Source organism: Bombina bombina, chromosome 7 (assembly GCF_027579735.1).
Source record: "Bombina bombina isolate aBomBom1 chromosome 7, aBomBom1.pri, whole genome shotgun sequence".
NCBI classification, from domain to species: Eukaryota; Metazoa; Chordata; class Amphibia; order Anura; family Bombinatoridae; genus Bombina; species Bombina bombina.
Window position 1 is genome coordinate 82,625,831 of NC_069505.1, and position 14,352 is coordinate 82,640,182.

General features: G+C 31.0%; 1 protein-coding gene across 1 annotated transcript in view; it reads left to right on the plus strand.

Moving 5' to 3' along the window:
• Positions 1–415: 415 nt before the first annotated feature.
• Positions 416–14,352, plus strand: part of LOC128636235 (mucin-5AC-like) — a 43,123-nt gene continuing 29,186 nt past the window's right edge. Inside the window, 18 exon segments of the mRNA XM_053689273.1 lie at positions 416–476; positions 2,871–2,945; positions 3,265–3,330; positions 4,046–4,307; positions 5,053–5,167; positions 5,258–5,348; positions 5,786–5,892; positions 6,245–6,461; positions 6,666–6,791; positions 6,909–7,026; positions 9,070–9,208; positions 9,330–9,440; positions 9,690–9,759; positions 9,883–10,020; positions 10,103–10,267; positions 11,101–11,195; positions 12,601–12,727; positions 13,378–13,633. Of these exon segments, the coding sequence (XP_053545248.1) occupies positions 416–476; positions 2,871–2,945; positions 3,265–3,330; positions 4,046–4,307; positions 5,053–5,167; positions 5,258–5,348; positions 5,786–5,892; positions 6,245–6,461; positions 6,666–6,791; positions 6,909–7,026; positions 9,070–9,208; positions 9,330–9,440; positions 9,690–9,759; positions 9,883–10,020; positions 10,103–10,267; positions 11,101–11,195; positions 12,601–12,727; positions 13,378–13,633 (2,339 nt within the window).

Sequence of the window (14,352 nt, forward strand, 5' to 3'; positions counted from 1 at the left end):
AATCTTCATTTGGTAGTCGTGGTGATATATACAGTAGAGGAATTTTAAAGCAACTTTGAATATGCGTAAATGGGATTATTCATTAAACCTATTTTTATGAGTAGTCTGAACTGGCTAGATGGATCTATTTGCTGTTATACATACAGTATGTACACAGCAGGCACAAAGATTGTACAATATACTCACATACGCTCTCCCTAAGATACACAAACACACATATACTGTATGCACCTATCATCAGCATCCTCCCTACACCTGCAAACTGGGGAGGACCCAGCAACTCCTCCTAATTTACCTGTGTGTGGCAATCCTGGCATTGCACCAAGCTGGACAGCAAGTGTATATAAGGATCGCTTGACAAGAAGGAAATCTGTTCCCAGTGCATGCTCCCCCCATACTGTACTAACAGAAGAAGATGGGGACCTTGCAAAGGACTCCACTGGGGATCCTATTGCTATTCATAGGATCACTCAATGGTAAGTATATTTATGTTATACAGACAAACCTGAGGTTCACAGAAGATTAATGCATGAAACTATCATTGGAAACTAAGCATGAGATACAATGAAAAACTATAAAATGTATTTAAAAATGATTTATCGCTCTTTGTCTGCTGAAACTATAAATTCAATGTAAAATGTATTTTTTTTTAATTTCATATTCAGCTGGTGTTTAATCCCAGTATTAATAAATGTCATCACTAAATTCTTCTGATTAACAAGGTTATATACCATTATTAATTTTATAAAGAAATATACTAAAAAATGTGCAAATTTTTAAAGCTAATTAATAATAAAATAGTTTTATATAGCTACAGTAAATCATTTTATTTATATATATATGCATTTCACTTAAGATAAGCCAACAGAAATGCTTTAAATTGTTGTTTAATGAAATAGTTTTTGTATAGCTACAGTATGAATTAAAAATGACAGTTACTATGAATTTTTTAATAAATAAACTGTGCTACGTTTATTTTTAAAACTTAGCATTAATGGCAACTAAATGAAAATGTTTAAACTCTTTTGAATACTGTTATATCATCCCTGGTTCAATTAAAGACAGACAGTTGCAATATTAATAATATGAATTAAAAAAAAAAAAACTCTCACTTTGTGTTTGGATTAAAACTAGTAGCAAGTATGTACAGTAATGTATAATACAATTTATTAATGCCATTTGGGTAACTATACAGATTGCTATTTTTATGTCTTTGAAACTATCAAACGATCTGCTCCATATGTAAGCATTGCACATTAGCTGATAAGCAGAATTCCCACTGCCTTATTGGTTGAAAGTAGCATGTCTTGAAAGCATAAATATATATATATATAAATATCAGTACGGGAATATCTTTCTTACAAAAAAAGTCTGTAATGCATTTTAAACGTTCCTATTTTAGATACAGCAAAGTAATTACTTTTGTGTCTTTTAAGTTATATTCGGTGTTGTTTTGCTTCTGTTCATAAATTTACAGCAGTATCGGACCCTCTGATAAACCTTCTCTTTTGGTTACTTTTAGTACTCTGAAATATAACAATCTTTGTACTTTAAACTATTAGTCTGTTTTTTTTGGTTTGTTTTTTATTATTCTCTGGTTTTAAACATTTTATATATATATATATATATATATATATATATATATATATATATATATATATATATATATATATATATATATATATATATATATTTATATATATATATATATATATATATATATATATATATATATATATATATATATATATATATATATATATATATATATATATATATATATATTGTAATGTGCCAGGGTTTTATAACAAATTTTAATTTGAGTATTTAGCATCCTTTCTATTTTATGATGTTAGATGCAAGAAATATTTTTGTGTAAATAGGCTAATCCTTACATCAGCTGTATTCTGCATTTTACTTTCTTACATATCTACACTTGATACTGAATTACAGTCATCTTCCAATAACCTTAAAAAATGTAATAACTTCTAAAAAAAGTAACCAGCTGTGTGTTTTATTTTGGCAACGTGCTATGTGACATTGCTGTCATGTCGTTCACTGCCAGGGTCATTTAATACAAAACAAACAAAAAAACGACAATGCTTTATGGTTAGCAACCTTCTAAGAAATTCCTATAACCTAGTGTATAATTTTATGGGTCATAAAACTAGAGAATTTTAACAATTGAAACACACCTTTTTGGGTTGTCCGCTCTAGACTGAGAAAAAACTAAACACAAAATACATCCCTGCAAGTGTAGTTTGCACAATATATAACCCACAGTAAGAGACTATTGCATTCTGTACACACAGACTAACACTTGAGGACTGTTATTTAGTATACAATAAAAAGAATGAAAGTGGCTCGTGGCCATGTATTGCTGAGGGTGTGGTGAAACCTTTGAATAGCTGAATAACCTTCTTTAGTTATATCCCTGGCTTTGCACTTGTAAACAAAAGGTATTATGTGCAAGTGACAGGTAGATAAATACATTCCAAATGCTCTGCCAGATTTACAGATCACATCATTTTCTACTCAGTTAACCTTAGGACCATTTCACAGCATGTGTTATCTCTTGTGTATGTAAATGAATCATAGCTTGCTAAATATATAGCTCTGTGTGCATATATAAGAAAGAATAGACTCATTGCTAAATATAGATAGATAGATAGATAGATAGATAGATAGATAGATAGATAGATAGATAGATAGATAGATAGATAGATAGATGATAGATAGATAGATTCACACATTTGTCAGTAAAATGCTTGTATATTGATAAAATATATACATAACAGAAAGTAAATAATTAAACATGAATGCAATTTATCAATCAATTTAAAAACGTATGATCCTTTGTTTTGTTGCAGCCCAATTCCAGCAGTATGATTATGACATAGATGTTGATTACTCTTTTAATGAGAATATACCTCAACAACAGAATGGTGAGTATAAAATATTGATATATTATAGGTTCTAGTCAATTTCTTTGTTCCTTATTTAATCCATTTGTTTCTGACTTTTTATCACCAAAGATAGCTTTTAAATAAGGTCATAGTCAATGGATAACTCTTCAAGGGCATCCAACTGTAATGATACCAGGTCTTTATAATCTGCAGAGACGCTATAACATACATTCATCTAAAGATTTATGGAAAAAAATATTATCGCTAAAGTGTCCCAGGAATTAAATATTCTTACCACATAGAATTATACATTAATTAATTTTAACATATGTCTACTAATCTGCATTATTATTTTTAGATGTCATAACAGGGGCTCCAAGGATTTCGGTCATCCCAAATATTCCAAATACACCTGTTGTGAAAGGTAATGTCATGCATATAAAAGATTCTGCGTATGCTAATTTACAGGCATCATTATGTTACTATCTATTTAACCCATGCAACAGGGTTAAATGATCTTGTGCAGGTCCAGGTTTGGATATAGGATATCCTCATCTAGAGCAGAATTGGGGTGTTTCATAAGTGCTATGACAATGTGTTAAAGACTTAGTTAAAGTGGTTAAACACTTCATTAAAGAAAGGAATTTGTCTAAAAATAAAATTCTGATAGAACATTTTATCTCTACTCTGCAATGCCCCTTTAATCTATGAAAAGACCTTTATATATATATATATATATATATATATATATATATATATATATATATATATATATATATATATATATATATATATATATATATATATATATATATATATATATATATATGTGTGCTCTATCTAATATAGTATATTTGCTATATAATTATACTTGTATGATAAACAATGCAATCCATCTTATCTATAATGTTCTAATTCAATAATTCAATGTTTTTACCCACATTAAGAAGAAAAAAAAACGACTTTGCAGTGAGAAAATATATAAACTTAAATTTTTGGCTGCAGTTTTTTTTATTTTATTTTTTTAAATAAAATTTACAATTATATTTAAAAATACGTTTGGTCAAGGGCTATACTTAAGTGTAATAATGTTTATGTTTTTTTCAATATCTAAAAATATATTTTGCTTTAAATTTTAGCGATCAACACTGCTCACAATAGCAAAATCTGCAGTACCTGGGGGAACTTCCACTTCAAGAACTTTGATGGGGATGTGTTCCACTTCCCTGGCACCTGCAACTATGTTTATTCCTCCCACTGCAAAAGCGCATATGAAGACTTCAATATTCAGATTCGTCGTGAAGTGGTCAACAATGTCCCAGTCATTGAAAAGATCACTATGAAGATAGATGGGGTGGTTCTGCAGATCAACAAAAACACAGTTGAAGTCAATGAAAAAATGTGAGTTTATTTACACCTTTTTGTTTTTTCATAACATTATAAGAATCACAAGGCAATTTGTATGGAAATCAGTATTTTGTTAAAGGGACAGTAAAGTCAAAATTATACTTTAACTATTCAGATAGATCAATCACCAATTGCCAGTTCACTTTACTGTCTCTTTATGTGCATGCTTACAATATATTGCTAGAGACATTTAGAGTAGGTTCTTATTCTGACTACTCTCATGTATCTCTCACTACTGAAATGTCATGGAGCAATAAAAATATGTAATTGAAATTATTTTTTTTTATTAATTTTGAGCAAATACTTATTTATGATTGTTCAATAATTAATCTCATTCTTCAGAAGAAGTATATTTTGCATTATTATTAATTCACTCTATAGCCTTTTGTTAATTACCAAACTGATTAAATTTGACCATATATAAAATATTACTTTGTCTTACTACATTTTTGTAATTATGCATTTATTTTGACACCCTTCTCATTTTAAGTAGTCTTTTGGCATATATCTATGAAATTAGTTAACTTTATACAATATAATAGAACTGTGGGTAAAAGTATAATGTCTTCGCTGAAACCAAAAATCTTCATATTTATTTTTTCTATTTGTTTTACTTATTTTCATCTTTAATAAAATGTTAAATGTGATGGGAAAATAATATCAACAACTTCACTTTCACCTTCATAAAATGTTGGAATTGGATAGTTTAATAAAACTAACCTATCTAATCTTAATCCAGAGTGCAACTGCCATACAGCGCTTCTGGTATTCAGATTGAGAAACATGGAGTCTACCTCACAGTCAGCTCCAAAATTGGTCTGGTCTTTATGTGGAATGATGATGATAGTCTTTTGGTAAGTTTATACTATTAAAGCTCTCCTTAGTAGAAATGAATTGTTACATTTTAATTGGTTACCAAAATATTCTCTTTTGTTTCCCTAAAGCTGGAACTTGATGAAAAATATGCCAACCAGACCTGTGGATTGTGTGGAGACTACAACAGCATCTCTATCCACAATGAGTTCATATCTAATGGTAAGTGGTTCTTTTTATTTTGTATTAGTGAAGTTTAACAGAAGGAATTCACCATGGGATGTAAAAAATGTGACCCGTAGTTTTTCTTTTAGTTGAATCTACCCTAAAAATCAACCAATACAAATCAATTGACAAATAAAAAAAATAAAAATCTGCCAAATACTGCATAATTCTCAAAAAGCTTTGTGGAAAGTAAGTAACTTTTAAGACTACTTTGTGTTGTCTAAGCAGGAATATATGTGAGAGGAGTGAAATGGGAAAATACTTCACTGGTTAATTTTACCGACTTTGTAATAACCCATATCAGCACTATTTAAAACAAAAAGTTATAAAATAAAAAATAAACAAACAAATAAACATACTCAAGTATAAATTATAATGTAATTTACTTTTTTTTGTTATTTAAAAAATAAAAAAATATTTCATATTTTCGGTAGGTGTCCAGATTACAGCAACTCAGTTTGGAAACCTCCAGAAGATGGATGGACCAACAGAACAATGTCAAGATACACCACCAACTCCCAAGAATAATTGCACTGACTATGTAAGTGTGATTTATTACATTTTTAAAACTGTAACTGTAGATAATACTATGCTAATCTACTTTTCACAACATTGGTTTAGTTTATTCAATAACACCAGTAATCAATATATAATTAGTTGTTGAATTGTTCTTGACTTAATAAGGTTTCTTGATGTTGCGAATTTCTTTCTTTATTTATTTAAAATATGTTTTTGCAACTTACTCATCAGGGCTGATTTATATCTTCTATTCATTTTATAACTGTTTAATAAATACATTTAATTGATAAAATATGATTGTAAAGATTTATTCCATCTCTTCAAAAATATACCAGACATGTTTTTTTTCCTAATCTTGTCAATATTTATTTTAGGAAAAAACCTGTGAAAGAATCCTGTTGGGTACTGCCTTCTCACAATGTCACTCACTGGTGGGTGTTCAGCCATATATCAATGCTTGTGTTCAGGACCTGTGTTCATGTGACAGCAAAATCGGTAACGTCTGCCTATGTAACACATTTGCTGAGTACTCCAGACAGTGTGCCCATGCTGGAGGTGTGCCAGAAAATTGGAGAACCAACGATCTGTGTCGTAAGTCTTTTTTTTATTTGTCTGTGAAGTTGTTAACTGTAGTATATGGCCCTTTTACAAACGTATTGCTGCATTGCCTTTTAGTTTTTGGATCAACATTTTTCTTAACAATTATATATATATTTGTATCCCTGTTTAGTCTGTTGAACATTTAGGTTCAGAAAACATTTTTTTTTTTTAAAACTTGTAATTCTCTGACCACAGCCCAGAAGTGTCCATTTAACATGATATACCAGGAATGTGCTTCTCCTTGTGCTGACACATGCTCAAACCCAGAGAGAGGAGTTCTTTGTGAAGACCATTGTCTTGAGGGGTGCACTTGTCCTGCAGGTATTGTAATCTATAGCTCTTAAAGGGTTAATTTTATCTACCCAAATATCTATATACTGATATTTAATAAGGGTATACTTCAAATGTATAATATGTAATTGTATTTTATCTATATAGGGACTGTATTTGATGATATCAACAACTCAGGCTGTGTCCCTATTGACCAGTGCTCCTGTACCTTCAACAGTAACACCTATGCTTCTGGGACATCTTTCTCCACCTCTTGTAGCACTTGGTAAGAGGAATTTCAGTTTGGTAATAATAAGCAAATCTGGCCAAGTTTATATTAAAATATAAGTGAAATACTCTAATACTTTAGAAAAGCTCTACAAACAACATTATTAAAAGGGGATTAAAGAATTATCCAGGTAATTACCCTATGGTTTCTTCTTAGAGAAATGCATATGTGCTCTCAAATGTAAAAAAAAATGGGGGGAGGGTTTGCACTTCTTCATAGGCCAGCTGAGGAAATGTAAAGATAAATTTCTTCATTTGGATTAGTATCTGGTTCTTATTTATCAATAACAATAAGCAACTATTCTTCATGTTAGTCGAATATGAACCAATAGCAATATTTATACAGCCCCTCTAGTAGCTTTGTTAATGCCCCTCTTCAACAAACTGTCATGGAAGAAAGAAAATAGATCTTTTTTCATTATTTTACGCTTCTATTTTTGCTCTTCTTTTTCATATATTATTTTTCCACCCCAATAGATATTATTTTCCGTCCTTTTATATATTATTTTTTGCGCTCCAATATACATTATTCATATATTACATGTCTAATATATTATGTTTACTCCCTGTTGAGCCCTTATTGTTTTCTAACATTGCTTCTACAACTGGTAGAGTATAGATTTCTAAAGCTGTTCTCCACATTAGTTATGAAGAACGTTAATGCACACATTTGCAGAACTGTCAATCCTCTATAGGAGAACATAAATGAAAAATTTGTAACTAGCCAAATTAATGAGGAGTACTTTAGGAAATAAGAATAAAACAATCTAAATTAACCATTTTTTGCACAAGCACCAAGGATAATGAGAACAGAGTAGCAGAATATTATAGTCAAACTTTCCTAATTTTAGGTACATATTTGAAGAATAAATAGGGGCATTGATTTGTGTGCACATTTTTGGGTGCAAATATTCTTTCATCATACATTTAATAAGGAAATGTTTAAGGGAAATCTTTTACTGTGAAGCAAAGTTTCACCAGATTAAGAAGCCCTCTCATCATTTGGGTGGCAAAAACTTCTAACACAATGTGCCAATCTTAATATTAGCTCCCAATGATTTTAATAGCAACAACACCCTTTGTTAAAACATTGGGTGTTTCACTATAAACTCCCCTCTTTGATTAAGAGTTAGGTGGTACAGGAGAAAGAGATTGTAGCACACACCTACTTTGATCTGTTTTGTTCAGTATATCCCTTCACTTGCTTCTTATCTTTTAAGTGTTGACTTAGGGTTGTTAGCGATAAGAAATTGTTCACTATGAGAAGATAAACAAATCCCTCCCTCTGTTCACTTAAAGAATAGGCCTCCTTAAACCATTAAAGGTGTTTCCTCTATAAATAAATGGAAAGATTAATTTTCATTAGATCTCTCCAGTATTTTTTTTTTTTTTCATTGTGGATGTTTGTTAATTTTACGTGTGTGTGTGTATATATATATATATATATATATATATATATATATATATATATATATATATATATATATATATGTTATGAGTTGTAAAAAAACAAATGCTTTTACATTTTTATACTTTTTGTGACAAATATATATCCTTTTAAGCCATTCATGATGACAATTTTCATAGCTGAATAATCAGCAATTTAACTTACCTATTGGCTACCATCTTTGGTAGGAATTGGAAGTAAGTAATCAGTACGTTAAAGAAAAGGGCCCTCTCAACTTGTTCTGGTTTAAACATTAGCTAAGAATACTAGTCAAGCCATGATTAATAGGAAAGCATGTGGTAATTTCTTGTTATTCATTGATAACAGTTTTGAACATAAGTCCTTAACTCTTTTCCATTTTTTCCCCCTCATGAAATAACATTATTTGTAGTATTGTCATAATCATATTATGAATTAATATTTGAACTAGGGTGACTGGTAAAATGAAAATGTTGTTAGTGAATCTTATCCACTAACAGATATTTTATCCTATATAAAGAATTAATAAAATTAAATAATGTCTGACAAACCAAATATTATGATCTAGTACCCTCTAGTGGTTTATTTAATAAACTTTATTATTTTTCTATTTAGCATTTGCGCATCAGGAAAGTGGAATTGCAAGAACATGCCTTGCCCAGCATCATGTTCCTTAGAGGGAGGATCTCACATTAGCACCTATGATCAAACTCATTACAATATTCATGGAGACTGTAACTATGTCTTGTCTAAGGTATGCAGATACAATCTATTAGAATTTGATCCAAAATAAAATGTAGAATAATTTAAGCCTGTTAAGGTCATCAGGGATTCTAATTTCAGTAAGTACAACATATTTTTTTTCTCCTTGGCAGACTTGTAGTGATAATGGATTTACAGTTCTCTCTGAACTTCGTAAATGTGGACTTACTGAGAGCGAGACTTGCCTTAAGAGTGCTACCATCATCCTTAATGGAGGTGAAACTGTGAGTATCAAATACTTAAGCAATGCCCTTTAATTAGTATAAATCCACAGTAAATGGCTCTATCTATCTGTCTGTCTGTCTATCTACAGTATCTATCATCTGTCTATCTATCTAACTCTCTCATCAATGTATTTGTGTCTGTCTGATGGACTGTTCATTTATTTATCCATCTGTCTAATTTTCTATATTTGTTTATGTATATATTTATTTACACATAATAACAGAGTTTTACTTTTTTGATTTCAAAAGATTGTTGTAATCAAACCCTGTGGCAGTGTATACATCAACAGAATCTACACACAGTTGCCAATATCTGCTGGTAAGAAATACATTTTCTGTATTCTGAGACCCCCTAGCATTTAATTTATTATAATGGAACCATATTTATAAACATATTATTGACTATGGCATGAGTCCTAATTGTAATTTTGTTTAATTACAGCCAACGTTACAGTCTTCAGACCATCATCATTCTACATTGTTGTTCAGACTAATCTTGGAGTCCAGGTAGTTGCTCAACTTACACCGTTTATGCAGCTTTATGTGATCCTAGACCCCTCATTCAAAAGCAAAACGTGTGGTAAGTACATTTTCTGTCCTCTTTTTGTTTTTAATTTAACCCCTTTTTTAGAGAATACCCTCTAACTGATTAATCTTCTCAGGTCTTTGTGGAAATTTCAATGACAAGCAATCAGATGATTTTCAAACCATCAATGGAGTAATTGAAGGAACTGCAGCAAGCTTTGCCAATACCTGGAAGACCCAAGCAGATTGTCCTAATGTTAAGAATGTTTATGAAGACCCATGCTCCCTCAGTGTGGAAAATGGTATGAAAAAAAACCAAAAAACATTTTTATGGGAGTTTTAGTGTAGGGGATATTCAGACATCCAAATAAAATATGATGTTTTAATCTTAAACACACATTCTTAATCTTGCAAATTATTTTAAAATCTTTTGGTCTAAAAATATTTTTTTTTATCAAGGCAAATGTCAGATCATATTACTAAGCATATGAAATTGCTTTTGTTTATACAAATTAGTAAGACAATAAATGAGTTAAATGTATCAAAAATTATATTTTATTTAACACTGATAGTATATTATTGCGTACTTAAATTCCAAGATGAATATGCTATAAAATACGTAATACATAGCATAGATAGAGCTAAAACATTTTGAATATTAGAAAATGTTTACAATATATTGCTTCATCTTAGTGACCTTATGATAATTCCTTTCTCTAAAGTACTATAAATGGTGTGTTAAAAGGATATAATACTCATATGCTAAATCACTCAAAAGTGATAAAGCATAACTTTAAAAAGCTGACTAAAAATATCAACTGAACATTTCTATGTAAAAAAAATATATATATTTTACCTCAAAATGTATTCAGCTCACCAGAGTAAGTGCTCTGTGTACAGTTATACTTCAGCTGCTGTAAAGCTTCTTATTAAAAAAAAAAAATAAACTGAATAGGAAAATAACATGACTGTGCCTGCACATGTCCCTTTAAGGTCTATAAGTTGTCCATTGTATTGTTTATTGTAAACTCTAATGGACATCAATAGAATGTTGGCTAAAAACTAAAAAATTACTTTAAATGATAATTTGCCCAATATAAATAGATTTAAATTGGTGCCCCACTCTACATTACAGAAAAATATGCTCTGCACTGGTGTGGATTGATTTCTGATCCAACTGGCCCCTTCGCTGCATGTCACAGCGCTGTGCTTCCAGAATTTTACCAACAAGTAAGTAAAATATAACTTTATTATATTTATAAAATAATCTATTGAAGATATGTAGGCATCAAAGCGAGGAATACCACATTCTTATATTTAATGTTTTCAGTGATTCATTTTCTTTTCCTTATTTAAAATTATTAGGCAATTTATAACCTGTAGATTCATCAAATAATGGAATAGTTATTTTCCATAATGAAACTAACAATCATAGCTCTGTTTCCTACTTTCATTGTCCAATATTGTTTCCACTTTTTTCTTGAAAAACATCTATAATTGATTAACCAAGGTTTTAATTAAAAGACTATTAAATACAGTAGGTTTGCATAATCAAGTGCATAATAAAAAGACAATGCAATAACAATTTGAATTTTAAATGATCAGTAGATTTTTTTCTGACAAATTTACTTATATTTTCCAGCCCCTTGTATCATGTGACAACCATTAACCAATTGTTGTCTCATCTCTATATTGTTTAAAAAAATTTCTTTCATAATTCAGATAGATAATTTGACTTTCTAATTTACTTCTATTATCAATTTGCATTCTCTTGGTATCTTTTGTTGAAGAGGGATGTAAGCTTAGGAGCCAGACCATTTCAAGAGCACTATATAGCAGCAGTTTTACAAGAATGTTATCCATTTGCAAGAACACTAGATGGCAGCACTATTTCCTGCAATGCCTACCTAGGTAACTTTTCAACAAAGAATACCATGGGAACGAAACAAATTTGATAATAGAAGTAAATTGGAAACCTTTTTAAAAATGTTATTTTCTGTCTGAGTCACCAAATATTTTTTTTAGGTTTCATATTTCTATCTATTATTATCCCTATAGATATTATCGCTATCATTTGCTTCTACAAATTAGTATTAATGGTTGCATGCTGTAATAAGGTTAGAGGAAAGAGATTTTGGATACAGTTTTAGGTATCTTTGAAAGTGTTTTCAACTTTTAATCATAACCCAACATAATGAATTCAGTTCACAGTCCAGAAATGTTGTCATGTTTTGAATTGGCATCTGCAAAAATTTGAATTGGGGAGGTCCCAAATGTATAAATTGTTAGACACATAATAATATCAGGGGGAATGTGTAGCGTGAGAATGTTGCTTGTGAACTGCTCAGGTTATTGAAAATGTCTCACAGGCATCAAAAGATTAACTCTAGTGGGTGCTAATGCTCATATATAGTGTGAGTAGCGAAATCCAGTGGCCGAGTATTTGCCCCCTTCTCCAGACATACAAAGCACTTGATGTATTTAGCAGCCTAACACTTTATATGATATAGAAAATACTCTACAACATAGATTCCTGATGCACTAAAAATGCATTGATGTAAGGAAGATGTTCAATTTAAATGGAAAAAACTATTTTTATATGCCCAACTAAAATATTTATTTTATGCATTCACAGAATTGTATGTTTGATACCTGTAACTGTGAGAAGACTGAGGAGTGCATGTGTGCTGCCCTATCATCTTATGTTCACGCCTGTGCTGCAAAGGGAGTCATATTAACTGGATGGAGAGCCAATGTCTGCAGTAAGTGACCAAGTGTATTTAAATACCTTTTATATTGCTTATTACAAACAACTCACTGGCAGTTAAATATTCTCTTTGTTAGCTTTATATAATAGGGGAATTGCCAATGATCTTATTTTCTTACTGTAATGAGGACGATGATATCTTGTTCCACAATATCATGACTGAAGCATTTAAGCAGAAACATCAGAAGAAAGAGGATTTTGCTCTGTTATCATGAATCTGTCTTACATACGGGTGCATCTGGCTATTATACTGCCCATGTAAAAACATTATGTGCTCTAATTTGTTATAACTTGTAACACCTCTATATTTTACCAATTGTAGAATTACCGCTCAGGACCCACAAGGAACTGTTGGTCTTAAGAGGAAAATCATTGGTGCTTTTTACACAGCTGGACCGTGCGACTAGCGCTGCTTTTTGGCTCAGCACCACTCTGCAGATCCTGAATTATAGTTCAACTATGTGTTTAACCACGTTGTGGGGGTTAAACACACAGTGGTGCAAGGTCACTACTTTCTAGACTTTAAACTACCTGTTATAACAAATAAGAGCATGTAATTGTTAGCTATAATTTCCCTTTAAATATAAATACAATAATATCAGGGTTTTTATAAATAGATAACAAAATGTTTTTCTTTCTATACAGCAAAGTACATGAATACTTGCCCTAAGACTCTGAACTACACCTACTCTACAAGCACCTGCCAACCCACTTGCCGCTCACTCAGTGAGCCAGACGTCACCTGCAGCATTAAGTTTATCCCTGTGGATGGTTGCACCTGTAGTAAGGACTTCTATATGGATGATAGTGGAAAATGCGTCCCAGCCGCCGCCTGTCCTTGTTACTACAAGGGATCTGCTGTTCCTTCTGGTGAAGTGGTCCATGACAATGGAGTAATGTGGTAAGTACTTATAGCATACACTTATAGGCTAGAACATGTTTTCCAATGTTTATCCTTGATGTCTAAAGACATACCAGTCATTTAAAGCTCATTAATTAGTGGTTCATAAAAGGATGTCCCAAAAATCTTTTTCAAACCTGTCCTCAGGCCTTCATAATAGGCCACATTTTGAGGTTATCTAAACTTGAGCACAGGTGAAATAATCAGCTGATTAGTAAACAGGGTTATTTTACCTGCGTTCATCCAAGGTAATCCTGAATATCTGGATCGTTGCGGAGGCCTGAGGAAAGGTTTGAAAACCAGTGATCTAGACATCCTACTGTTTGAATGAAAAATGCTATTAACTATGTATCGATGTCATTTGATGGCTTTATTTATTTATTATTACCAAAAAAAGTTTGTGAGTTTTTACAATAATGATTTCAGACAATACGGATGCTGTTAAACGTAGAAGTGAAGAATATTTGAATGTGATAAATAAAGGAATCATTAAATACCTTCTAAAAATAATTTGACCTTTCTTCTCTTCAAATTGACTGGTCTCATTAGTCAGGATGCAATATTTTACTTAACTTACTAATGCATTTTAGATCTTTCATAGAGTTTTATAAAAATGTTCCTTCCTTTCTTTGTCTATATTCAAAAAATAACGTGAACATAGCCAAAGGTGTCTCTGGGGAGCATATTTGGGTGTGGGCCACACATAATTCCACATTCAA